The sequence below is a fragment of the Chaetodon auriga genome, chromosome 3 (genome assembly GCF_051107435.1).
Source record: "Chaetodon auriga isolate fChaAug3 chromosome 3, fChaAug3.hap1, whole genome shotgun sequence".
In the NCBI taxonomy this organism is placed as follows: Eukaryota; Metazoa; Chordata; class Actinopteri; order Chaetodontiformes; family Chaetodontidae; genus Chaetodon; species Chaetodon auriga.
Window position 1 is genome coordinate 18926372 of NC_135076.1, and position 24887 is coordinate 18951258.

Sequence of the window (24887 nt, forward strand, 5' to 3'; positions counted from 1 at the left end):
AAAACGACTCAGCCGTGGTCTAAGGTTGTCCTAGTATTGGCTAATGTACCCTTAAGCTGCAGATATCTGGTAAACTCACCTCCTTCTAACTCTACACACTACATTTGCCTTTTTTTAGATTTCACATGTAAACAGACTTTGATGTGTAAAATTGGTGGAGGTCCCCCCTTCTTAAAGAAGATAAATAAATGAATGAACGACATTTTTCACATTTTCAAATTGTTTTTAGCCCTAACATGATATTTTGTGACTGTCAAGGTATTGGGCGTCTCTGAGAAACCTGGTCGTCTCTCTCATGAACTCCATGAAGTCCATCATCTCCCTCATCTTCCTCCTCTTCCTCTTCATCGTTGTCTTTGCGCTCCTTGGCATGCAGCTCTTCGGTGGCAGGTAACATTAAATAATCAGCATTGGTCCTCTGAGTAAAACTCAAACACTTATAGTTCAGTGCATCAGTCATGTGACTTCATAAAGACATTCAGTAAAGCTAAGGAACCGCTCAGGCAGGAAGACGAATCTAAAAAATCTGCCAGACAACATCGACTGGTTTTCTCTCCCCCTCGACTGGGTGTGATTCCACTACAGACACATTAGCAAACATAAAAACAAGGCGAAAATAGACTTCATGGTTCAGTAGATTCCTCTTTATTGAATACACAGTCGAGGGGAGGATAGATAGTCCTACTGCCTGTTCACAGCTGTTTTGATTCTATTATAGAGAGAGACTGTGTGAACCTGATTGAGATTTAAGACTGCCTTTGTCGCACACACACAGCTATTGTGGCTTGGTTTTCCCCCCGAGTCCAAGGCTGTTTCCCACAAGCTGTCACTTAAATAAAGGCTGGCCGAGGTGGACAAGCACGGCCAAATGTTTGAACAGGCCTCTAGAATACAGAGCACCAGCGGTGTAACCAGGGGGAAGTAATTGTAACACAAGAACAGGCAAATTGAAACAGTTTTAAACGTTGCTGATGGTTATAATTAACAAATGTATCTTGCCCACAGGAGCGTATTTATTTTAATTTTGCTGTTTGAATGTGAGAATTGATTTCTTTCTGATCGAGAAACAAAATAAAAAATCGACCAGTCTCTCCTTTTCAAGGTGTGTCTCGTCTATCTCACAGGTTCATCTTTGAAGACTACACTCCGACAAACTTTGACACCTTTCCTGCAGCCATCATGACCGTCTTTCAGGTCTGGAAATAAACCTGACAATTTATTTCTCTCTACTTCACACGTATTACAACAGCGAATATATAATACAGGAAACTTAACTTTGAGTGAAACGACACGTGAGTAACAAATGTGGAATTTATAGTTGAGCTCAAAAGTGATGCTCAGCATAGCATGTTGTGTGTTTTTGTGTGTTGTTGTGGGTGTTTTTGCCTCAGATCCTGACTGGAGAGGACTGGAATGAGGTGATGTACAACGGCATTCGCTCTCAAGGAGGAGTGAAGTCTGGCATGTGGTCCTCTATCTATTTTATAGTGCTCACCCTGTTTGGAAACTGTATCCTTCATCATTCACAAATGAAGCTTTTCCACTCCTTTCAAAATAAGATTCTTAAAACTGGTCAAAACAAACAAAACAAAACCTCTATTCAGCATCCAACAACTAATGGCTAACAGTCGTAGTTTTGTTGCAGGACACCTGTTGAATGCGATCCAAATGTCCACTCCCAGGTTTTGTCTTGGTTTTGATTTTATATCTGAGTTACATTTTTCGGACTAGCCGAGCTGCAGAGGCTCAGGCTGTTGATCCTCAGTGGAGTCTGCAGTTCCAGCACGATCTGTCCCTCGCCAAGGAGTCAGTGTTGTGTCAGTCAGTATCTTCAGGGTTGCCTTGCTGCATTTTGACCACGTCCTTAACTCAGCCGTGACCAGACACGCTGCTGAATGTCTTCTTGGCCATCGCTGTGGATAATCTTGCCAATGCACAAGAACTTACCAAGGTAGTAAAAAACTGAACAACAACAAAGACATAGTTGAAACCTGCTTATCGACTTTTATCCTTGCTTTAATAATCTCTCCACTCTGCCCTGTCCGGTTCTGCTCGGCTCTCCGCGTCACTTTGATTCTGTTTAATCATTTAAACCCACGGATGTTACAGTTGTTCAGCCGCCTTTTGCTCTTTTCCCCTTTTGATCAGGATGAAGAGGAAGCAGAGGCAGCGTTCAACCAGAAGCACGCTCTCCAGAAGGCGAAGGAGGTCGGACCATTGTCCTCCTTCATGTCCTCAGAGTAAGTGCCCTGCTCTCCCTGCCTGACCTCCTCTTCTCTCCTTCCTCTGTCTCTCTCTTCCTCTCCCTCCCTCCCCTCCTTCCTGCCTCCGGGGATCGTCTATGTAGGACTCATTCACAGTGCCAGCGCTTAGCACGAGTTGCTGTAGCCTCCAGCAAATGGCGAGTCAACTATGTGGTGCAGTAGATTTGGCTTATCAATGAAACTGCAGCATACATTTAAAGATGGAGGTGAAGAGACATCAATACAGAGCTTCAAGTTGTGCTGTTAAGTTTCATTTCGTTCCTGCTGACATCATCAATATTTGATGCTGTCCCTCTAGTGACTTATTGATACGTCCTTCCTGAAAGGTCTTGCCTCTGTCTGCTCCCAATCCTGTAATCTGCTGCCAAATTGAAGTCCAATGTATGTCTCCATGGTTACTGGTTCCACTCTGGGGTGGGAGGTGCTTATATTGTTGTCACGGAGACAGGGTTACCCAGCGTCTGGATTAACATGGTGTGTCCGTCATAGTGATATGTTCCTGTACTCGGCAAACTGGATATTGTGGCGAGGAAAGAGTGGAAGGAAGTCAAGTAAAGTGTGTGCAGGCTCTGATCTGCCGACGTGTTCTCACCTGTACAAAGTTTGATTCATGAAGTAACGTGACCTTGTTTTCTCAATGCTCAGGAGTCCATCTCGCAGCATAGCTTGTCTTCTTTTCTCAGGGATTGATTGCACAGTGCCTTGTCGCAGGTGTTGGAAGTGCATGTGCATGCACGACAGTGAGGACCTTTGGCCCCGTGTGCACGCTGTGTGTTCAGAAACAAGCAGTTTGTTGCATGGGCATGTGGAAGATTTTACAAGATAACGTTTTGTCAACATGGCAATATGTACCTTCTTGCTTCCTGTCTTTCTTTCTTCCTGTCCTACTGGAGGCCTTGCCATTTCCCTAAAACTTTAACTTTCTTCCTCAACGGAAATGAAATCATATTAAAATTAGCAGAAAGAAAACTAGAGATGTGCATTAGTTTCAGTTTAGCCAGCTGAGGGTCAGGCTCTTGTCAGAGCCCATAGAGAAAAGTGGAATACCATGGGGTCGTCTGGGCCGGCATCTGTATTCAGCAAGGACACTCTGAACTTTAAGGGTTTCTGGTCTCATCTCCGATGTCAGCTATGAAACCCCGGCGGTACCTGCCCCCGCTGACCTTGAAGAAACTTGCATGACAGCATTTGCTCAATAAAAAAAAAAAAAAAAAAAAGAGAAGCAGCATGTCGGAGGCTGATGATATAAACGCATGCATCTGGTCAGCATGATCAAAGGAAGAAAAACAGAAATTACACACACACACACACACACACACACACACACACACATGCACACACACACACTGGGAATGCTTTTCACATACAGTATAACAAGTGAAACTGAGACTGGAATATTTCAATCGTGCTTTTAGTGTGTGTACAGTTTTTCTTCCATTGTGCAGTCTTTCCCCAAATCGCTCTTGAGTATTCTGAATATTCAAAGCTTAATATTTTGAATCTCAGCTCATGAATCTGGCTCTACGAGCATGTCCTAAAAGAATGCTAATGTGTGAGTGCTCTGAGATGGCGGTGATGTTCAGAGCTGCATCCCAGTGTGGTGGTTTTGTTCAACAGGAATCTAAACACGCACTCTTTCCCTGTGTTTTTGCTGATGGAGTCCATCTCTGTGTTTTTATACCTGTACTCATACTGTAGCTCAGACTGTCTAACATCTCAGCCTTACTTAAGATGTCTTCTTATCAATGTTGTGCTTACTGTTGATGTTTATGAATGTTGTTTCTAATACTGCTTCCATCTTGTTTGTCAATGTGCTGCTTGGCTTCAACGGAGACACACACCAAAGCATCAACAGCGCGGCCAATTTTGGCCTCCAGATTCTATTTGGTTCATTACAAACATTTAAAGAAGGGATGTGCGCCGTGGAAATATTCTGTTCTGCAAACAGAATACTTGATGTAGCTATTAGATATGAAATGAATTATTAATCTGTGCGCGTAGTCTTCTGAAAGAGTTTAAGTTTTACCCTTAAGCAATGTATAACAAATTCAGAACAGCTGGTGGATGGCATTTACAGTCTATATATGGATGTTTTGATGACTTTGGTCTTCGTGTGAAAGGCCTGTTTATCTTCCTCATCATTTGCTGTGTGTCTCCTGGCCTGTTTTGTCTCTGCTCACAAAGCACTAATGTCTTGTTTTCAACCAATCGCTCATTGATAACACGGACCACACAAGAGTCCACGCTCCAGTAAGTAACAATGTCTGTTCAGCTCTATGAATTTCTCACTAATGCCTGTCTGATTTTCCTAAATGGGCAGATGTCCCAGACTCCATCTTGTATGGTATTCTGTTCATGCTCTGTCCTGTTCCTCCAAACTCTCCAGCCTTATTTGATTCCACATTTCTTACTATCTGTTCCACTGAGTTCATTCTGCATCTTACTCTTTTTGTTATTAAAGTCACACAACAGTTCCTGGCTTGTTTAATTTATCACCTAACATCTTCATTGATCCACTGAATTGCTTCATGCTGAAATGAAATTGCTCTTTGTTGTTCATAAAGTGCTCGAACATCAGACCGAAAACATTCACTCTGTACTGCGATGTTCATTTTTTGGTAAATAAAAAAAAGTTTTCATCGCTTTAATAAAACAAACAGCTGACCCAGACAGTATCATTTTCAGTCAAGGCACATTCGGAAACTCTACTTTGAATTAAGTTAGACTTTTAGTGAATAGCAGGACTTAAATTAATGCTAACACTTAGACTTTAGCTTTAATTTAACCTTCTGTATGTTAAATGTGGTGCTGTATATGATAAACTGTCTGCTTCTATGTATTGACATGTTCTCTTTTCCTTCTCTCCCCAGGGGAAGCCGGAGGAGGCGGCCCTACCTGTACAGGAAAAGAGCCATCCACCGCAGCCGGCCCACCTACTCCTGCTCCCTGGAGGAGGCCCAGGGCAGCATCAGGGAGGGTCGCCCACCCCCACCACTCAATCCTTCTAACTCTTTCATGTCCAGGAGAGAGAGAAGAAAAAGGATGACCATGTCAGTGTGGGAGCAGAGGACCAGCCAGCTGAGGAGACACCGCCAGATGTCCAGCCGCGAGATCCTGTTCAGCAGCCCCACCGAGGAGAAGGACGGGCCTCCTGCCTCAGCCCAGCCCCAGCATGGACGTCCCCTGTCACTGCACCGCAAGGCCATGGAGAACACACCATCCGGGAGTTTGAAGCACCTCAAGGACCCCTTAGCCTCCCCAGCAAAGAATCAGGCTTCAAGTTCCTCCGTGTCTGTGGATATGACTCTGGATGCCGCCCTCTCCGGGAACGTACCTGAGCCCCCAGTGTCAGTGCTGGTGCCAGAGTCGCTGGATCCTATGACCATGCCCCTTCCTGATGCCTCTGTGTCTGTGGCCATACCAGAGCCCATCACTGAGAGCGGAAAACTGGGTGTCAATCAGAGTCACAACACCTCTAGCGAGCATCGGAGCCCCAGACTGAATGGCGAGCGCCAACACAGGGCAGTGAAGAAGTTCAGACCACCAGATAACCTTGACACACTGACTCCTGAGATGGGAGGTCATGGTGGGATAAGGGGCAGGAGGGCGCTGCATCACTGTGACCATCAGAGCGGGGCCAAAAGTCAGGGGTCATCACCTGGGAATGGAAGCCACTTGGCGAGTCGTTCGGTCAGCAGAGAGAGGAAGGGAAACCCAGGGAAAGTAGAGGAAAAGGAAGCAGAGGCTAAAAATGAGGAAGAGGTGTCCAAACCCAATGAGAGCAGGTGAGACAGGCCAGCAGCTGCTCATCTTTGATGAGAGGGGACTTTGATGCAGCAAGGTCCACAGTCAGATTCACATGTATATATTTAGTACCAATGATTTTCAATAACCTGGAGATAGGTGGTGGAGAATGACATGAAACCCTCCAGATGTGAACTGGGGATGTTCGGGTTCCTGGTCAGCAGGCGCTTTAACTCCTTAACCACCAGGGGCCCCATTTGGCTCCATGTTGAAGCTGTATTTCCTACCCTCTCTGCAATTGTGAGCATCTGCCTTTATAAATATGGGTTCCCTATTAATGTCAACCAAATAAACAAAGCATCAGAGTGAGTTGAATGTAAGAAACAATCTCTCCCTGATGATGATGCTGTGACTGTCACATGTACACAACAGGTGTACAATGTCGACATGCAGTACTGAGCTGACCAAGAACTGGACTTGTCTTCTACATGCGTCAATGTTTGTCGTTCTTCTAGCTTTGGCACTATAGATTCACCACCTGACAGCATCAATCATACTCTAAGTTTAACATTGTCCTGTCACTGTATATCACTCTGTATTTTCAGACAGGATGGCAGGACTGACGGTGGAGACACTGACCCACCAGAAAACCAGAGCCACACTAGTGACCAGCATCCTCAGAAGCAGGAGGAAGCTCCTCAGCAATCAGACCCGTCTCCACCTGCCATCCCAGAGAGCAACAAAGAAGGGAATGAGACAGAACAGGATCAGGATAAATCTCAGCTCAGCTCCAGCGTGATCGTCGAGGTGCCCAACGTTCAGTCAGCTCTGGAGCTCTCCACCATCACAGGTACAACTGTTGGTCTGACGTTTTTAGGTGATGATAAGGTGACTTTCTCCATACTGTAGCTGGTTACATTCATAATTGCTTTGTTAATTTGTTTTCTCATAACTTGTGACATTATACTACTTTTCACTCATTGTGGTCTGACGGGGGAGAATTTGCACATACTTGGGACAAGAATCATTTCAAGTAGCTGGTGTAGATGATCAACAAGCACTCATCAGTGTGGGATCTTCCTGCAGCTGATTTCCAAACTGGAAAAGCACGGCTGTTCTGGAAATATCACATTTCTCCTAAATTCTCAAGCCAATTTAGTGTCTGAATACATTTGCGATGAGAAATAGACCATGCCGTTGCAGAGTCGTGCTTCAGGGTAAATTATTGCCTCCGCAGTTCATTTTCAGGAGGACTGAGTCGTGTCATCGTCTAAGCTCGTCCCCGTAGTTCACTGACGTGGCTCACCACTACAGGGCTCCCTCTATTCTCAGTGGATATTTTCCAGATTAAAATCACATTTTGAACAATAAGTCTTAAAGTGAATTTATGAGGCATCCTTCCTCTCATCCCACCCCACTCTTCTTCTCCTCGCCCTGTCCTTACCTCATCTTCTTTTTCTTCTCCTCCCGACCTCCCCCAGTCAACAGTAAGGACCCTGAAACCTCTAAGTCAGAGAAGGAGGAGGCAGAGGAGACAAAGCCTGTCAACACTGTGGCTCCAGACAGCATGTTCATCTTCAAACCTGACAACCCGTAAGTTGTTCCCACCCAACAAGACTTGTTGCACAACACCCACACACGCCTTTAGGTCTCAGCCAGCCTGCACAGTCTCACTCCCAGCAGGTGCGGTACCTGACCTCTGCAGCACATCTTCACTCTGCCATCTGCTCTCCTTCAGGGTGCGTCGAGCGTGTCACTACGTGGTCAACCTCAGGTACTTTGAAATGTCCATCCTGCTGGTCATAGCTGCTAGCAGTATAGCACTGGCTGCTGAGGACCCTGTAGCCACCTCCTCTGACTGGAATAAGGTTTGTGTGCTCACACTCACAAATGTATCATCTGTTTGACTTGGACAGCTGCAATGTTAATGACTTAATAGATCCCTGAATATTTCTGCTGTTTCATCTCCTGAATCACTCTGTTAACTCCTGAGATTCAGTCACTCCTCATCCGTGCCTTGGGTCTAATAACTTCCTTCGTCTATGCTAAGCTGCAAAAGTACCATGAAGAAAAAAATAAATATTTGTAACAAAACATTTCCTTAAAATGTTTTACAAAATCCTGCTAATGTACGTTGATGGGGGGCAGTTAAATCACTGATGAGAGAGGAGACTGAACACTGAGCCTAGTTGTTCATGGGAGGAATTAGGCTAATTGGCTTGTATTGTGATCCCATCATTTGAACAGACTGTTTGTACTTAACCACAAGATGAGAGTCTGTGATGTAAAACAGGCTGATAAATGTCATGGAATCAATGCAGCAGGATGATGAAGTTCATCTTCTTATTATCCATGTTTTACAGCTGATCTTTCTCTAACTGTCCTTCTGGCTCACACTCATTGCAGGTTCTGCGGTATTTCGATTACGTGTTCACTGGAGTCTTCACGTTTGAAATGATCATAAAGGTGAGTTACTGTGTAAAGACACGCTTGGCTGATATGTTAACCTTTTCCAACCTGCCCCCTTTGGTCACTTCCTGTTTGCTGTTCTAGCACATCTGAAGATCCTTGAAGACGAGACAGTTTAGACCAGTAACGGATCAAAAAACAAACTGTGTTGTTTGACAGTTGTCACGCACAACAAAACAAGTACATTCCAACCAATTTTGCCTTCGACTCCTTAAAAAGAAGCAATGAATCAGTTTTCAGAATCTCAAAGAAGTAGAAGGAGCCAGTAATTTACAAAAAAAAGGGGCAAAGATTCAAGGAATGTATGAAAAACAATGTGTTAAAATATTGTCTCACGGCTACTCAGATTTGTCCTGTGGCTCCTTGAGGGGGTCCCGATCCTCAGGTTGGGAACCAGCTTTGTCAGGCCCATTGCTGATTGCTGAACTCCATCCCTGGAAACTGTCCTGGAGGACATTTTTTCATCACACACCTTTGTGTTGTCCTCAGATGATCGACCAGGGTCTGATCCTCCATGATGGCTCCTACTTCAGAGACCTGTGGAACATCCTAGACTTCATCGTCGTGGTGGGAGCACTGGTGGCCTTCGCCCTCTCGTCAGTCACATGATTTGTATTCGTTAATCACACACACTAATCATATGTCCAAACATCAGAGTGTCTCTGAATCAGCTGTAAATTGACTTTTTTTCACTGTAAATGTAGTTTCACTTCATGCAGTCATCATCCATTTTGTTTCTGACATTGTAACTGTTGATATACATGTCCCTCTTTCCTGTTTGTCCCCGTCTGTGGATGATGCCCGTGTGGGATTGATCACCAGCAATGTGATGGGGTAAAAAACGAAAAAGTCTTCCTCTCTTCGAACAAATACCATCTTTAAACGTGCAAAACTCTTTAACATTAGTAGAATAAGTCAGATTAAACATCCTGTAATTTTTGATGAATAAGATGGGAGAAACTGTTCTGAAAATGATGTATGAAAATCTGATATTTGCTATAAATCAACGATATGATGCTCACACTGTCTCTCTCTGCACAGAAATAACAAAGGACGGGACATTAAGACCATCAAATCTCTCAGAGTGTTGCGTGTCCTCAGACCACTGAAGACCATCAAGAGACTTCCTAAACTCAAGGTCAGAGACACTCTTTGATTTTCAGACTTGTTTCATTTGTACATATGATAATATCTTTTATTATGAGCTAATTAACAAGAAGATGAGAGGTGACATCAGTTGTCCAGTAAGGTGCACGTGTAGTTGGGGAAGATTTTGACCTTGACTGCATGCTTGCCCTTCATCTTTCAGTCTCTCACCCTGTATTCTGTGAAATCCTGCAGTTTTATTGTCTGCTCTGTTCCTTAGCAGGCTTACAAGTATATATCTTTTACATATGAGCAACGTTTCTCATTTCAGACACCTTATAGCTTAAAGACACCTCTTCTTTCATCTCTTATAACTGCACGTCACAGACCTGACAGCAGGGAAAGAGCGAGTAGACAGATGAGGTGATAAACCATGAGGTGACAAACTGTGAGCATCAGGGCATGAAGACACGTTGTCAGGGCTGGGATCCCCAAACTTCACAAATAGTCTGTCTACAGGGAGAAAACAGGAAGGAGAGGAGAGGAGAGGAGAGGAGAGGAGAGGAGGACGTATCAAAGCATAAAAGCTCATGTTTACGCTGGTTTCAGCTCATGTCAGAAAAACTCAAACCTCCTGTTTTTGAAATCTTTTTTTGTTTGTTTAGTTCTGGCGTGAAGTGTAAGAAGTCTGATTTTTACCATATGAACTCAAACACATCAGCACAAGTTTGCACATCAGTCCCTACTTGCATAACTGCATTACTGTGATCGACTAAATAAAAAAACAGACCCCGTCCCTGAATGCACCGCATGTCTTCCCCTCTTGTGTCTCTCTCGTCCAGGCGGTGTTCGACTGTGTGGTGACGTCTCTGAAGAACGTCTTCAACATCCTCATCGTTTATAAGCTCTTCATGTTCATCTTTGCCGTCATCGCTGTGCAGCTCTTCAAGGGGAAGTTTTTCTATTGTACTGACAGCTCGAAGGACACAGAGAAGGACTGCCAGTAATACTCTTTACTCTTTACAGGAGTACTCACCTCTTTCTGTTCTTCCCTCCTTTTTCCTTCCTTTATTCCTGCATTCAGATTTATACTCGTCCTTCTTTCCTTTTTTCTTTCCTTCCTTCTTTCTTTACTTCCTTTTCCTGATCTCCCTTCTTTTCTCCATCTTTCTTTCCTTCTCTCTTTCCTTTGTTCTTTCGTGTCTTCCTTCATTCTCTCCTAAATTCTTTTCTGTCTCTTTTTTCTTCTCTTGTCTTTCCTTCTCTTCTTTCCTCTTTCCTTCTTTCTTTCCCTCATCTCTCTCTTTCCTTTCCTCTTTCTTTCTCTCCTTTCTTCCTCCCTGTATTCCCTCATTCTGTCCTTAATGCTTTTCTTCCTTCTTTTTCTCTTCTTCTTTCTTTTCTTCATCTCTCTCTTCTTCTTTCTTTCCCTCTTTCCTTCCTTCTTATCCCTTCATCTTACTTTCATTCCTTCTTCTTTCTTTTCCATCAATCCCTCTTTCCTTCCTTCTTTTCTTCTGTGCTTCATTCAGTCATTTATTCCTTTTTAGGGTTGTTGTTTGTCTCATGTATAAGACTGTTTTGGCACCTTGTTCTCCTAAAACTTGACACTCAAGTTGATGAAGTTGTTGAAAATGTCAAAAAAAAAAATTCCTCTCAGAGTCAATATGGTCCCCACCATTTCTAAATGTTGTCCCTTCTCGTCCTTCTCCTGCAGAGGTTACTACATTGATTACGGGAAGGACAAGAAGGAGATGAAGAGAAGAGACTGGAAGAGGCACGAGTTTCACTACGACAACATCGTCTGGGCGCTGCTCACCCTCTTCACTGTTTCCACTGGAGAGGGCTGGCCTCAGTGAGTGCCTGACTGGATGAGGAACTTCAGCAGGAGCTTCCCCACATGTCATTTTCCATTCTTGGAGGGCTCATTAGCGTTTATGAGCATTATAACCTTTTAACATCTGGCTTGTTCTTTGAAAATGGTCAAATCTGACCTTTGATGAAGGACATGTAATAGATGTGATTAACTTAACAAAGATTTTGCCTCTCATTGTCTCACAATAAGGTTACACAAATATTTTACTGACAGTGCTTGGGGGTTACTGTTCCAACCCTTGATAATTGATTGCTGCTGTGGAAATAGATTAAAACAATTTCCTCTTCCAAAGAGCTAATTGGCATTTGATCCCCACCCAAGTGAGTAAATACCTCCAAAGAGTTTCTGCCAAAACTAATAACTGCTGCAGCTTCAAAATTAAAAAAGAGGAAGCTATGATTAAAGAATACTTTTTTCTTTAGTTAAGTATGCAAGAGCCTTGAGTTTGTGAATGATTTTAAGCAGTTTGATGTATTTTCAGTGGGGTTTTCTTTGTAGCTGCTCGAGCTTCCAGCGTCTTTGCCGTTGGCATTAGTTAGCATTGTGTCTCTGCTCCTTCAGGGTTCTGCAGCACTCGGTGGATGTAACGGAGGAGGACAGAGGTCCGAGCCCCGGCAACAGGATGGAGATGTCTATCTTCTACGTCATCTACTTTGTCGTCTTTCCCTTCTTCTTTGTCAACATCTTCGTGGCTCTCATCATCATCACCTTCCAGGAACAGGGGGATAAGATGATGGAGGAGTGCAGCCTGGAAAAGAATGAGGTGAGTGAGGTGTCTTGTTTCTTATTTGATGCTTTGTTTTTTAACACTGAATTTGGTCACGCCTTGTCTTCCCTGCCCCCATTTCTCTGTCTCTTTACTCCATGCAAAGTATAGATTTACAGTCTGGGCTGTGAAGCCCATACAAATATAATGTGCTCTGACTGTCTTTGTAAATCTGTGTATGTTCTTGTATGCAATGACTTTCTTCTTTTAGAGTTTAGAGAAGAACAAAGAACTCTGTCAATAAGGTGGATGGTGCTATGTTTTTTTACTGCTACATGCTTTTCCCTTTCCTCTTTCTCCTGTCATCTATTTTTCAGAGGGCGTGCATAGACTTAGCCATCAGTGCCAAGCCCCTGACCCGTTACATGCCCCAGAACCGGCACACTTTCCAGTACCGTCTGTGGCATTTTGTGGTGTCGCCCTCTTTCGAGTACACTGTCCTGGCCATGATCGCTCTCAACACCATTGTACTGATGATGAAGGTGAGTGAAATGAAGGACGAAAACAGCACAACAGTGCATTTGAGAATTAGCAGAATGAGGAGACGACAGCTGTGTGCCAGGTTCTTCCATTACCAACATCTGTCTTCTCACTCCTAAAAATGTGGTGCCATTTTCCAGAAAAGCACATCTTGTGTTGTTTCTCAGCAGCATTTTCTGTCACGAACTTGCAACTGTTAACACTTTGGTTTTGAAATACACCAAGATGTGTCACTCCGAACTAGAAACATTGATTTGTAGAGGCTGATGTGTACCGCCTCATCGCACTGTGATGCGTATGTTTGGATCTGCTGATGTTTTTTTTTCACCCCCTCTCACCACCATTTATTTCCTGAACTGGCCTTTTCTTGGGCTGTGCTGGTTGTTCAGGCAGACAGACAGTCAGACAGACAGACGCGGGGTGACTCAGCCTGTATTAAATATTGATCTATAATGTCCAGGGGCTGCTATTTAGCATGACCTCATTAACTGTGGCTGCCGCCCCCAGAGGAATAACTCCTTTTATAGTGCGACAGATGAGAGGTGCAGAGACTGAAGGACTATTTATGGGTCTGGAGGAATCTTCCATCAACCTGTAGATCTGCAGGGTGCAGGGCTGAAGTTCACTCTAATATCAGACTGTTATCATGAGGTTACGCTGCAGTGAACTGGCTGGTGAACGTTCCACTTTTTTATCCCACTCATAACACAGATTTCTTGCAGTTTAACCCGCGCCACCTTTTCTTTTTCAGTATTATTCTGCCCCACCGACATATGACGCTGTGCTGAAGCACCTGAACACAGCTTTCACTGTTCTCTTCTCTGTCGAGTGCGTCCTCAAGATCATGGCCTTCGGCTTTCTGGTGAGAGAAAAGAGCAACGCACTGCCTGAATGTGAATTCAAGATCCTCTTTCGAGGTGACTCAAAGCATATTTCCTGTTTCTACAGAACTACTTTCGAGACACGTGGAACATATTTGACTTCATCACAGTGTTGGGCAGCATCACAGAGATCGTGGTGGAGTTGCAGGTGATAAAAAAAACATGATTCATTGGTTGTGATCTAATGTATACATCATACTGTATTTGTAGATTTGTTGAAATTATTTTGAGGTTGATTCTTAATGGAGAGTGTAATGCATTTGTAAATGCGATTTCTCAGTGCCCCTGTTAGTTTCTGGAAGTTTCTCTTCATTTTTGTGTGTGTGTGTCTGAGAGAGAGAGGGTCCTATACAGTCTGCATTTGAGAGTCAGTAGTTATCTCAATAAAGTAAGATCTGAGGTTTAAAATATATTGAGACCCATTGAAGCTAGCGCTCTTCTTTTTTTCACTTACACTATTAAGTATTCATGTGAATATTAATACTGCATTCCTGTCAACAACACCACCAGTAAGTCTCCCTCTCATCTCCTGTGTCCCAGCGTCGCGATGACGAGAAGTTCAACATGAGTTTCTTGAAGCTGTTCCGAACAGCTCGTCTGATCAAACTGCTGAGACAAGGTTACACCATCCGGATTCTCCTGTGGACCTTCGTCCAGTCCTTCAAGGCTCTGCCCTACGTCTGCCTGCTCATCGCCATGCTCTTCTTCATCTACGCCATCATTGGCATGCAGGTTAGAAAGACAGACGCTTGATCCGTTTCCTCTTTGAGACGGCGTTCAACGAGCTACGTTTTTATTTAGCGTGCCACAGAATCATAAGGGTAGTATTTGATGTTTTGGCAGGTTTTTTTTGCATATTTGTGTATATCTGTGTAAATCAGGTGTTTGGGAACATTAAGCTGAATGACAAGACTCACATTACCCAGCACAACAACTTCAAGACCTTCTCCGGGGCTCTGATGCTGCTGTTCAGGTACGACACCTTTAGATCTTCAGTCCTGTACTTCAGGCAGATGTGGACTTTATGTTTGTTTCAGGTCAATGTAGACACAAACGTGGGAGCGATTCCCTGAGTCAGTCTGAAACTCAACACTTTAACACTCTGCTACATCTTTTAGCTTAGCTTCAGTACTCCAGAGTACAGTAGTTACCATCTTTGTGTGTCAGATAAAAAAAGGTAGCAACCAAGTGCCAAGAGAAAGCTACGAAATCAGCCGGCACAGCACTGAAAACTGTTTGTTTACAAAAAATAACAATTCCTGCATAGTATACCTTTAATGTAGTCTGTATAATGTTCCTAGGTGACTGTTATCAGGCTTTGCTTTCAAAGTACCCAAGAGGCCACTCAGTGTCAAGAGGTGATCGATGCTGCAGTGTACTATTTACTTCCTTAGCAAATAGCTTTGCAGACACTTTGAGAGTTTTACATCTGGTGCTGAAAAGCAGAGTGGGTCAAATAATGAAATGGCTGTCTGGACCGAAGTGTTGAGTGTTGATATAGTGTTTATTTGTCCATTGAAATGTAATAAATCCGTGAAATGACACATGGCAGAATAACCTGCTCGATGCATTCCACTCGCAGAATAAAAACAATAAAAAGGCAGCTGTATGAAATATTGACAGTAGCATTTAAAGATGTTTAAGATCAGCACTATTACACACAGAACGGACTGTAAATGTATGTGTTAGACTGCACAACTGTAGTTCTTCCATTTGGAGCATCTACGAGCTGTCTCTGAGGCGAGTGGTGCCAGTCCTCATGCTTTGATTGCACCTTCCAGATGGCAGACGCAACTGTGAATAAACTGTGAGCTGGACCGCTCGAGTCCAAACCAACGCCTCCTCCTTCAGGTGCTGTGTAAAGTGTGTGTGTGTGTTTCCAGGAGTGCCACGGGGGAGTCATGGCAGGAGATCATGCTGTCATGCCTCGGGGGGCAGAAGTGCGAGACTGACCCAGCAGTACCGACGTCCGAACCGGAGGGGGGCTGCGGCTCCGACTTCGCCTATTTCTACTTTGTCTCATTCATCTTCTTCAGCTCCTTCCTGGTAAGACGAGGAAACTGGAGAGTGAACGATCCCTCTGAAACACAGCCAAACGTGTTCTCGTGGTTTAACCTGGTTTCTCTGTCAAAGGGATAAACTTCATTCACCCTCTCTACGCTGATACTTCCTCCGTCAAACCACCACCACCATCACCATCTCACAGAAATAACTGTCACGGCTTCTCCTTCCTCCTCTGTTTCTCTTCCGTGCAGATGCTCAACCTGTTTGTGGCTGTGATCATGGATAACTTTGAGTATCTGACCAGAGATTCGTCCATCTTGGGTCCACACCACCTGGATGAGTTCGTCCGGATCTGGGGGGAGTATGACCGCGCTGCCTGGTCAGTGTCTGTCTGTTATGTTTGTCAAAAGTGCAGCTGTGCACATACACAGGCAACAATTATCAGTGATGGTAAACGATGTGTTCTGTGGTCGTGCTGTCAAATATAAGCAGATTCAGTCAACTCCATAATACAGTAACACCTATGAGAAAGCAATGTCAGGGTGTCTAGCATCTGAATGTTTTTGATTAAATGCTGTTAAGATGTCTCTTTTGAGGGCAAGAGGACAGAGCCTCCATTTAGGCCTCTTTCACTCTTCTTGTGGACTACAAAGCTGTAATGACACACAACTAAACGCATGTATGTTCTTTCCAGTGGTAGGATCCACTATAAGGAGATGTACAAAGTTGTACGCACTATCTCACCTCCTCTGGGCTTTGGAAAGAACTGCCCGCACAGGGTGGCATGCAAGGTTTGGTTCCCCCATGTCAACAACAACCCCCCCCCCCCCCCCCCCCCGACTCTGCCTCTTTTGTGTGAGGCTCTTCCTGACCTCCTCCTTCCTATCCTTCCTTCCCCTCCCTTCACCGGCTGTCACCGCCCTGCTTGACTTTCAGGGGTGTGTTTCTCAGGTCAAAGAATGACGACGCTCCAGTCTCCGGGTACTAAGGCACAGGACATCCCTCATTCAGAGCTAGAAGTGAACATACACCATCAAATTTTAAAATGCTTAAATCTTACTTTTAATGCAGTTGTAGAGCAATTTGGGGGAAGCCTGTCTCTTTCTACCTTTTGGATCTGGTTTGAAGGTGTTTTGACTTCTATCGTGCACACACGTACAACACTACATCACGGTATTTGTCGTACCAGATCCAGTGAGGCTGTCATTCCTTTGCTTATCCTGTCCAAGGTTTTCTTCTCTCCCAGATTTCTATGCCCCGACGGCAGCATAGAAAGAATACAACCTGTTTTATTTCTCCTACTTTGCTCTCTCCTCCTGCGTGATGCCTTGGAATAATTCTTTCTCTTGTATCTCCTCCATCCTTTTTTTCACCCTTCACCCCTTCCTGTGCTCTTGTCCTCCTCTATCCCTCGGGAACGCACTCCCCGACTCCTCCACCGTTATTCAATCTCTCCTCCACCTCCAACATCATCCCTCTCTTTTCCTTGTCCTCCTCCTCTCCCTCCCTCCCTCCCTCTTTTTCTCCATCTTCATGGCTACCTGGCACCCCCAGTGGTCGTATCCATTACACTGACATGTATGAGATGTTGACCAACATGTCGCCACCTCTAGGCCTGGGCAAGAAATGCCCCTCCAAGTTGGCTTATAAGGTAGACTGAACACTAGAGAGTAACAGGCGCTGCCTTCATATTTTAATCAGCGAGGACAAGCACTGTAAAAGCTCATTTTGTGTGTCATACATTGGAAAACCAGGCATTTTTTCGTGTTAATTGTATGAATATCGCTTGTTGAAGCAGTTTTAAGTTTTCTGTTTGCGGATGATTTAGTGCTACACTGATGATTTGCCTCTTTTGCTTTGCATCCTGGCAGAGAAAATAAGACGTCATTATCTGTTTGCTGCTCTCCGATGACAGAGTCTTGGAGTTTATTTTTCTAAGCCAGTTAGAGAACCTTTATCAGAAAAGTTGTCAAACATCTACATGCTTAATCTTACCATTTGTCAAAGTCTGCTGTCAGATGTTCTCATGTCTTTCATACTTCTCTGCTTCTTACACAAACCTGTCTGCATGCGCCTCCTGCCTCGGCCCAGTGCCGCGTCTGTGTGTAACATGCAGTGTGTGCTCTGTGTGTTTGTGTGTGTGAGTTTGTGAGCCTGCATGCTCCATCTCGGACGAAGTGTCGTATGAGTTTGGTTTTCTTTTATGAAACTAGATAAACAGCAAACACTGTTTGGACCCCCCTTTACAGAAGGACAGCAGAGAATAAAATGTTTTTTTATAAACTCAAATTGTTTTGGTGAGATCTCAAAAAAGGTTCGGTAACACTTTACATTAAGGTACATATATTCACCATTTATTTGCTAATTAGCATGAATATTAGCCATTATAAAGCACTTATTAATGCTATATTCAGCATGACTATGTTTGGCTGGAATAAGGCATTAATAATTGATTTATAATGACTAATAAAGAGCCAGTATGCTACTAATATGCACGATAATGAGCACCTAGTTAATGGTGAATGTGTGTACTTTAATGTAAAGTGTTACCAAGCATTCTTTCTTATTTCTTCTTTCTCCATCTTGACATGGAGTAACAAACTACTTTCTTGTGATCATTTAATAATAACTGTATCGTGTGTCAAAACAAGATATGATAAATAATCGCATGCTTTTCCTCTCTGTCCTTCTGTGTGCATCAGTGTAGTCTGGTTTATGTCATTTTAACAAAGCGAACTATGATATATGAAGTGGAAACTTACTGGAAACTTTTGTTCTGACGCCCAGAAAGGCTGTGGTCAGTCATCATTTTCAAGCAAATTACCCTGAAATCACAACTTAATTATCTAATTATCTCAGCAACAGATTTATGGGTGAGTCGGCAAACTCACTTATAACGCTGCAGTGTTTTTCTGAACTGAAACTTATTCACATGTTGGGTCTAATGGAGTAACACAGTGGCTTTCCTGCCTACATCCAACCTTAATAATGTCAAATCTCTGAAAAACTTTATGATCCACCACAGCCGGTCTTGTGCATTGTGATGTGGTGCATACCTGTGTGTGTGCTGCCTGTGACTGACGATGACGCCCTCTCTGCTGCCATCAGAGACTCGTCCTGATGAACATGCCCGTGGACGAGGACATGTCCGTTCACTTCACCTCCACCCTCATGGCCCTCATCCGCACCGCCCTGGAGATCAAGATAGCCAGAGGTCAGAATGAATATGAAAACTTTACAGACACGCGTTTACTGTGATGTAAAACACTTCATGTGTGTCTGTTTTCATCTCCAGGAGGGGAGGATAGAAATCAGATGGACCTGGACCTGCAGAAGGAGATTAGCGTCATCTGGCCTCATCTCTCTCAGAAGTCACTGGACCTGCTGGTTCCCATTCACAAAGGTGACCTCCGCAGTACGCCTGCTACTTAACAGTACACCAACTCATACGTCAAAGAAAAGACAGAGTTTTACTGTCATACTAGTCATAGCACTGAGTGGTACTGCATTCGATTGTGTGCTTTTGAAGGGTTGCATCTACAGTGTGATGGTTTCTATTTTCTCCTTTTTCAGCCAGTGACATGACCATTGGGAAGATCTATGCCGCCATGATGATCATGGACTACTACAAGCAGAGCAAGGCCAAGAAGCTCCGACAACAACTGGAGGAACAGGTCCTTTATTACATTTATTCCCATGTAGCAGCCACTGATTTAGTTTTATTGTATACATCTGCTCTTTTTCACCATTTAGCAATTTCAGTTTTGCGTGGTTTATCAGTTTGTTTCTAAATGTATCCTCAGGTTTGTGTGTACAGAAGCTCTGTCAGTTTTTAATTGAGTATTCATTATGAAGAGACTGCACTGTTTTTCAAAATTGCTGGGAAGCACCTTGTTGTAATCGCAGGAGTGTATTTATTTTAATTTCCCGTCTCCCCCCCCGTGTGTTTCTCTCCCCTTAGAAACATGCTCCTATGTTCCAGCGTATGGATGCCTCCTCTCTGCCTCAAGAAATCCTATGCAATGCCAAATCCCTTTCATTCCTCAGGCATAGTGCCGGATCTGCTCTGTAAATATTCAACTTTAATTTCCCTCTCACAGTTATTTATATTGGTTTTGTGGTTATTTGTGCTGGCGGGAATACAGCAATCTTTTTTCTTTAGTTGGAATATGATCACTGACTTTTCAGTGGCCTTCTTTTCCTTTATCATCATCAACAATAACTGAATCGTTTATGTGGGAATGTAATACTGTGACCCCGTCTGTGTCTGCGTGTGCTCCTTCAGCACCAGAGGAGGTTTTGTGGCACTCAGCCCAATCTCTCCACAAGAGATGTTCCTGCAGCCGCTGTCTCACTCCATGGAGGAGAAGGAGGAGGACGATGACGATGAGTACCGTTCACCCTACCACCCCTACCACCACCCACATCACCACCACCATCATTTGCACACACTGGTAACCACCCACATGTAGCGTTGAGAAAACTGAAATATCTACACATTCGATCTGTATAATCACGGGATTGTTAAAGAAAAGTTTGCTGGAGTTGAACTCTAGGTCAATTAAACCCATCAGCAAAGGAAAGTAGTTTTGTGATTTCCAAGTATTATTTGCTGGTTTTACTGCTGCAAGAAAATAATAATAAAGTACTAGTAACTCAGTAAAATGTCCTCAGTTTGATTCTTGAGACTTTGGAGGTGAGATACATGAGAAGCACCCAGCCCTCTTCTTCTCCGTGGTATTTACGTAGGTGCCAGACGTCGTGGAGTATAACCAAGTGATGCAGCAGGCCAGACAGGACCCAACAGTTATTAAATCACCTCAGCGGACAGCATCTATCAGAGCATCCTCCATGCCCAGACTGGCTGTTGATCCACAGGTAATAAAGATTAATATCCTTTATTCAAACCCAAATTCAGTCCTTAATGAATCTTGTATTAGAAAGTGCTTTAAAAATCAATAATCAATTAAACTTCACACGAGGTACATTAGGTATACTCGTATCGTTTGGAGAGTTTGCTCGGCACATACTGTGCCCTGCGGTGTATTTGCTTGTGTGTGTGTGTCTCGTGAGTTATGAGACAGAGGGAGTGTTTGCTGATTAGGTGTCATTCATGGTTGTTTGATGTGTGTGTAGCCTGGGATGTCAGCGGACAGTAAGCTGATGAAGCGCTCCTTCTCCACCATCGGAGACCAGTGTGTGAACGGCCTCTGGCAGGAACAGCACTCCCTGGAGAGAGTCAGCCCTGACGGCACATACAGGCCTCGGCAGAGGAGCTACAGAGGTCACTTAAACATATCCCATAACTGAGATGCCTCCTATAGTCTGATGTACATTCAGAGTGATGTTTTATGCTGAAAATTCAAGTTTGATTTGAAACAGAAATGGTTCAGCGCTGTCAAGTGTTTCATGTGTTTAAGTTGGACGTTGTGATGGACCAATAGTAGATCAGTGTACTAGTGTGCTGAGTTAAATCATTGACTAATTAATGCATCAAAAATAAGTATTTGAATAAGTATTTAGGAGTGTAACTAACTGTAACTAACTGAAATCTGCTCACCTCTTAGGTCCTAGAATCAACCACAGAGAAACAAGCAGTCATGAGAGAGGGCGATCTAAGGAACGGCGCCACCTACTGTCTCCAGACGTGTCCCGCTGCAACTCTGAAGAGCGCAGCCGGGATCCATCGTGTGAAAGGAGGCGGTCCCGTTCACCCAGCGAAGGACGTGCACACGCCTTACAGAGACAGGTGGGAATACAACACGGTGAATTACTCCTGAAAGCACCAGTTTCAGTCTTTGTGACCTCAACTTGTGGTAATTTGTATCGTACATAAGAAGGGTAACTGTAGCTGAGGGTGTGTAACAGTACTTTCATCGCTATTGTGGTTGTGTAATTTGCAGGTGAACACATCAGGCAGCCCTGCCCAGTCAGCCTCAGAGTCCAGCACTCCTCGTAATCGGCGCCAGCTACCACAAACACCCTCTCGCCCGCGGCCGTACATCTCCTACTCCCCTCTGGTTTGCCGAGCCCACACCTCTCCCACACCAATGAGCTCCTCTGAGGGACAGACCCAGCCTCAGGATGACCCCGGAGTCTCCACAGAGACCTCGTGGAGGCCGGACAAGGAGGTCGGCGGTCAGATTTCAGGGCCGAGCAACCCGTCTCCTCACCGCTACATCTCAGAGCCCTATCTCCCATTCCATGAGGATGTCACCGGCGGAGAGGCAGGCGACAGGCAGGACACCCTCACTTTTGAGACTGCCATGGCAACCAGTCTGGGACGGGCCAATGCAATAAGCTCCGCCCCTCAGCTGAGACATTCCTGGCAGGTTCCTAACGGGCATTTCCGGAAGCACTTGGGCCAGGCAAGTCCGGCAGGAGCCAGCGAGCTGTTAAGTGACACAGACGAGGACGACCGCTGCTAAAACCCAGAGATGAAGAGGGTGCTCAGAGCGACTGGGCACCTCAGAGAAGGTCCACGTGGCACCACAAGGCTTTAGCTCCTCTGTGGCTCTGAGATCTTGTATTCTCAGTACCAGTAGCATAACAGGCAGGACTGAACTCCACTGCGATTTATCTGGATACTTGGGTGTCTGTCTGCAACGTGTTCTTGTGTGTGTGTGTGTTTGCTGTAGCTGGAGGGAGACTACGCGCGTGGATATGGGTGTGTTTACGTGTGTGTGTGCTCTCAACAGAGAAAATTTTGCCAAATCAAGTCAACAGCAGAGACTGGCTGTACTGTAAGTAGATCACTGCAGGCAAACCCAAGTGCTGCCAAGCCTTCCCACACAAGTTAGTGTTTTGATTGTTATTTGAACAAAATACGGTAAGACATCAGTCCACGGTGTCCGAACCTCTCGTTGAATCCAAGAAACTGATCCAAGTGCATTGTGTGTAGGTGAACATAGAGGTAGCATGTAAAAATGTAATACAATGAATGTATTTTAGCTTTTGGTTCTTATGTTCAGGTCATTTGAGAGGGTTGCTGTTGTTGTAATAGTTGTAAGAGTAGCAATGAAACAGAGGTTGATTCAGATTCCCAGATTTTACTAGTTTATAACCGGAAACCAGCCATTCCACATAGTTCCACATGGTTCATGGGCATTACACAGTCACTAATCAATGAATAATTAATACAGGAAGCAAAGTTCCAGACCTTAAAGTTATGATCTTGAAGATTTGCATTTAAATAAAGTCACTATGTATTGCCAAATGAGGTAACTCAATGGTGACTGAGCCAAGGGCCCACTGATGAAAACAGAAAGCGTTAACAGAGCCATCGCAACAGACTCGCTCTTCAATTCACTTGAGTATGAAGTGGCTTACTGTTTTTTACTGTCTGATGGCATTGTGAGAAAGGATCAATGATTACAGATGTTGAAACTTCAAAAACAAGAGCAAATCCAAGGATGTGACACAGGTGACCCTGTTTGGATCCCTTTGGAAGTGAGGTCCAAAAACACACCTGCAATTCATTCTGATTGCCACAGGTGCTGCTAAAGAGAATGAAAGCAGATCTTCGAGATTGTTACTTTAAAATGTGCGAAACCTCTAGCAATGATGCCGTTATTTTTCTGTGCTTATGTGAAAACAATAGCACCTTGGTGTGGAAAAGATGCTAAAGATCTTGAACAGACGACAGAATAAGAGAGGTTTTGTCTCAGGATACTGCACCATTAAATTTTTAATGTATTATCTTCTAAAGTCTTGTTCACCCAGGACCTAAAATGAAAGGACTAGAAGTGTCTCTAAACCCTACAGGTCAGTCAGCATGATAACAACGTGACAAGACCGTCTCAAGGACTGGACCAGTGGAGATTTCACACAGGCCCTGTGGCCTGCGTCTGCTCTGTTCATGGACAGCCATCTGCAGTACAGACAGCCTGAGTGAAGGATGTTCGCTCTTCACGTTTCTGTGCTGGATAACCGCTGTGGATGTGTCAGAGAGGTGACTAAAGCCATTTTCTTCCGGTCCATAGAGCCAGGGACATGTCTTCTTCAGGATGTGTTGCCTTCTTTCATGTGACGACGAAATCGAGGAGAAGTCCATGTCACTTTTTACATGTGATGCAACACTGATGCTTTTACAAAAGAGGAATCACAGGCACAGTATGGTTTGTCTATATGTTAACTTCCACATTATTTCCATCGCGTTGAAACCTACGTTTCGGTCAGTAGAAACAAGCGTTACGGTATTTTCTGTGCTCCACAGTTATAGTAATTTTCCCACATGCATGATCGTGATGACAAAGATAATGAGAGATATGTGAGAGAAATGTGTCTTAGAGCTGCCTGATTGTTCTTATTTTAATGTATCCATGATATTAAATGGGATTTAAAACCACTTCTCCATATGAACCACTTCTTAAATATGAAACAACAGGCAGAGTTAATGCTTCTCCAGTCCTGGCATTCACATGAGCATTCCAACTTTCCACCATTTGTTGTTCCCCCTTAAATAATCTGTATATTTATATCACGTGCCGTTGTGTTAATGTACTACGTTGAGTTTGACATGTTTCTGAAATGTGAACACAGGACATATCTGGACTGAGGATCCGCAGGCCAGAGGAGGTCACACTCACCTGCTGGAGCCCCTAACAGGAAGTCCTGAGCTGAAAAAAAGATGTATTTTAGCAGAGAAATCTCCTTAAAATGTGTCAACTGCAAGGCTCAATTTATACAGTATACAGGTTAGGTTAAGGCTTCAGCCTGTAGTTTATAGGACTGTGCTTCACGTGTACAAGTGCAGCCTAGGACTTAACCTCAATGTCCGTCTCTGTACAGAACAGCCTAATCTGTGCCTGGGGAAACTCACCCAAAGAGGTCCCTATCAAGCCTGGATTTCATAGATAGAGAAGCTTTCTGGTAAATATGTAGTATAAACTGTACAAAATAAATCCATGTTTAATTTATTGCACCGTTTATATTTCTTTTGAATCATGATGCCTGTCTATGAATTTAAGAAAAGAAGTGTTTACATATCTGTTCAAAGGACCATTAAAGAGAGATCACATGTCTTTTCTGTGCTGGCTGATATTACTGCTTCTAATTACTTGAGAATTAACATTTTTTGGGAGAATGTTTTGCCTTTTTTTCCCTTGAGGTTTGATGGGAAAGGACAACATCCACCAGAACTATACTTAGCGATCACAGTTCTTAAAGCTTTAGAAATTTGTTATCATGCACGCAAGTTAAATGACATCCACAAGTTTACAATCAGTCAACACATCAGTCTGCAGACATCCTTCCATCTTCGTACACACACAAATAAGAAAACAAGAAAATATATTTAAAAGCCATCAGTAAAAGAT

General features: G+C 43.9%; 1 protein-coding gene across 2 annotated transcripts in view; it reads left to right on the forward strand.

The window, feature by feature from the left end:
- The window catches only part of cacna1ea (calcium channel, voltage-dependent, R type, alpha 1E subunit a), a 95825-nt gene extending 71232 nt beyond the window's left edge, over window positions 1-24593 (forward strand). For both annotated transcript variants that reach the window (XM_076725965.1, XM_076725966.1), the window contains 33 exons: window positions 259-390; window positions 1125-1194; window positions 1392-1509; window positions 1884-1951; window positions 2149-2240; window positions 5135-6049; window positions 6614-6858; window positions 7490-7601; window positions 7747-7876; window positions 8415-8474; window positions 8967-9073; window positions 9300-9311; window positions 9519-9615; window positions 10406-10566; window positions 11281-11418; window positions 12001-12202; window positions 12523-12687; window positions 13437-13547; window positions 13634-13714; window positions 14107-14298; window positions 14448-14539; window positions 15450-15612; window positions 15822-15949; window positions 17125-17221; window positions 18679-18784; window positions 18866-18973; window positions 19144-19244; window positions 19532-19638; window positions 19856-20024; window positions 20320-20448; window positions 20707-20854; window positions 21138-21319; window positions 21474-24593. In XM_076725965.1, coding sequence (XP_076582080.1) covers window positions 259-390; window positions 1125-1194; window positions 1392-1509; window positions 1884-1951; window positions 2149-2240; window positions 5135-6049; window positions 6614-6858; window positions 7490-7601; window positions 7747-7876; window positions 8415-8474; window positions 8967-9073; window positions 9300-9311; window positions 9519-9615; window positions 10406-10566; window positions 11281-11418; window positions 12001-12202; window positions 12523-12687; window positions 13437-13547; window positions 13634-13714; window positions 14107-14298; window positions 14448-14539; window positions 15450-15612; window positions 15822-15949; window positions 17125-17221; window positions 18679-18784; window positions 18866-18973; window positions 19144-19244; window positions 19532-19638; window positions 19856-20024; window positions 20320-20448; window positions 20707-20854; window positions 21138-21319; window positions 21474-21998 — 5263 coding nt within the window. In that variant the 3' untranslated portion in view covers window positions 21999-24593. The remainder of the gene's footprint in view (window positions 1-258; window positions 391-1124; window positions 1195-1391; window positions 1510-1883; window positions 1952-2148; window positions 2241-5134; window positions 6050-6613; window positions 6859-7489; window positions 7602-7746; window positions 7877-8414; window positions 8475-8966; window positions 9074-9299; window positions 9312-9518; window positions 9616-10405; window positions 10567-11280; window positions 11419-12000; window positions 12203-12522; window positions 12688-13436; window positions 13548-13633; window positions 13715-14106; window positions 14299-14447; window positions 14540-15449; window positions 15613-15821; window positions 15950-17124; window positions 17222-18678; window positions 18785-18865; window positions 18974-19143; window positions 19245-19531; window positions 19639-19855; window positions 20025-20319; window positions 20449-20706; window positions 20855-21137; window positions 21320-21473) is intronic.
- Window positions 24594-24887: the final 294 nt, after the last annotated feature.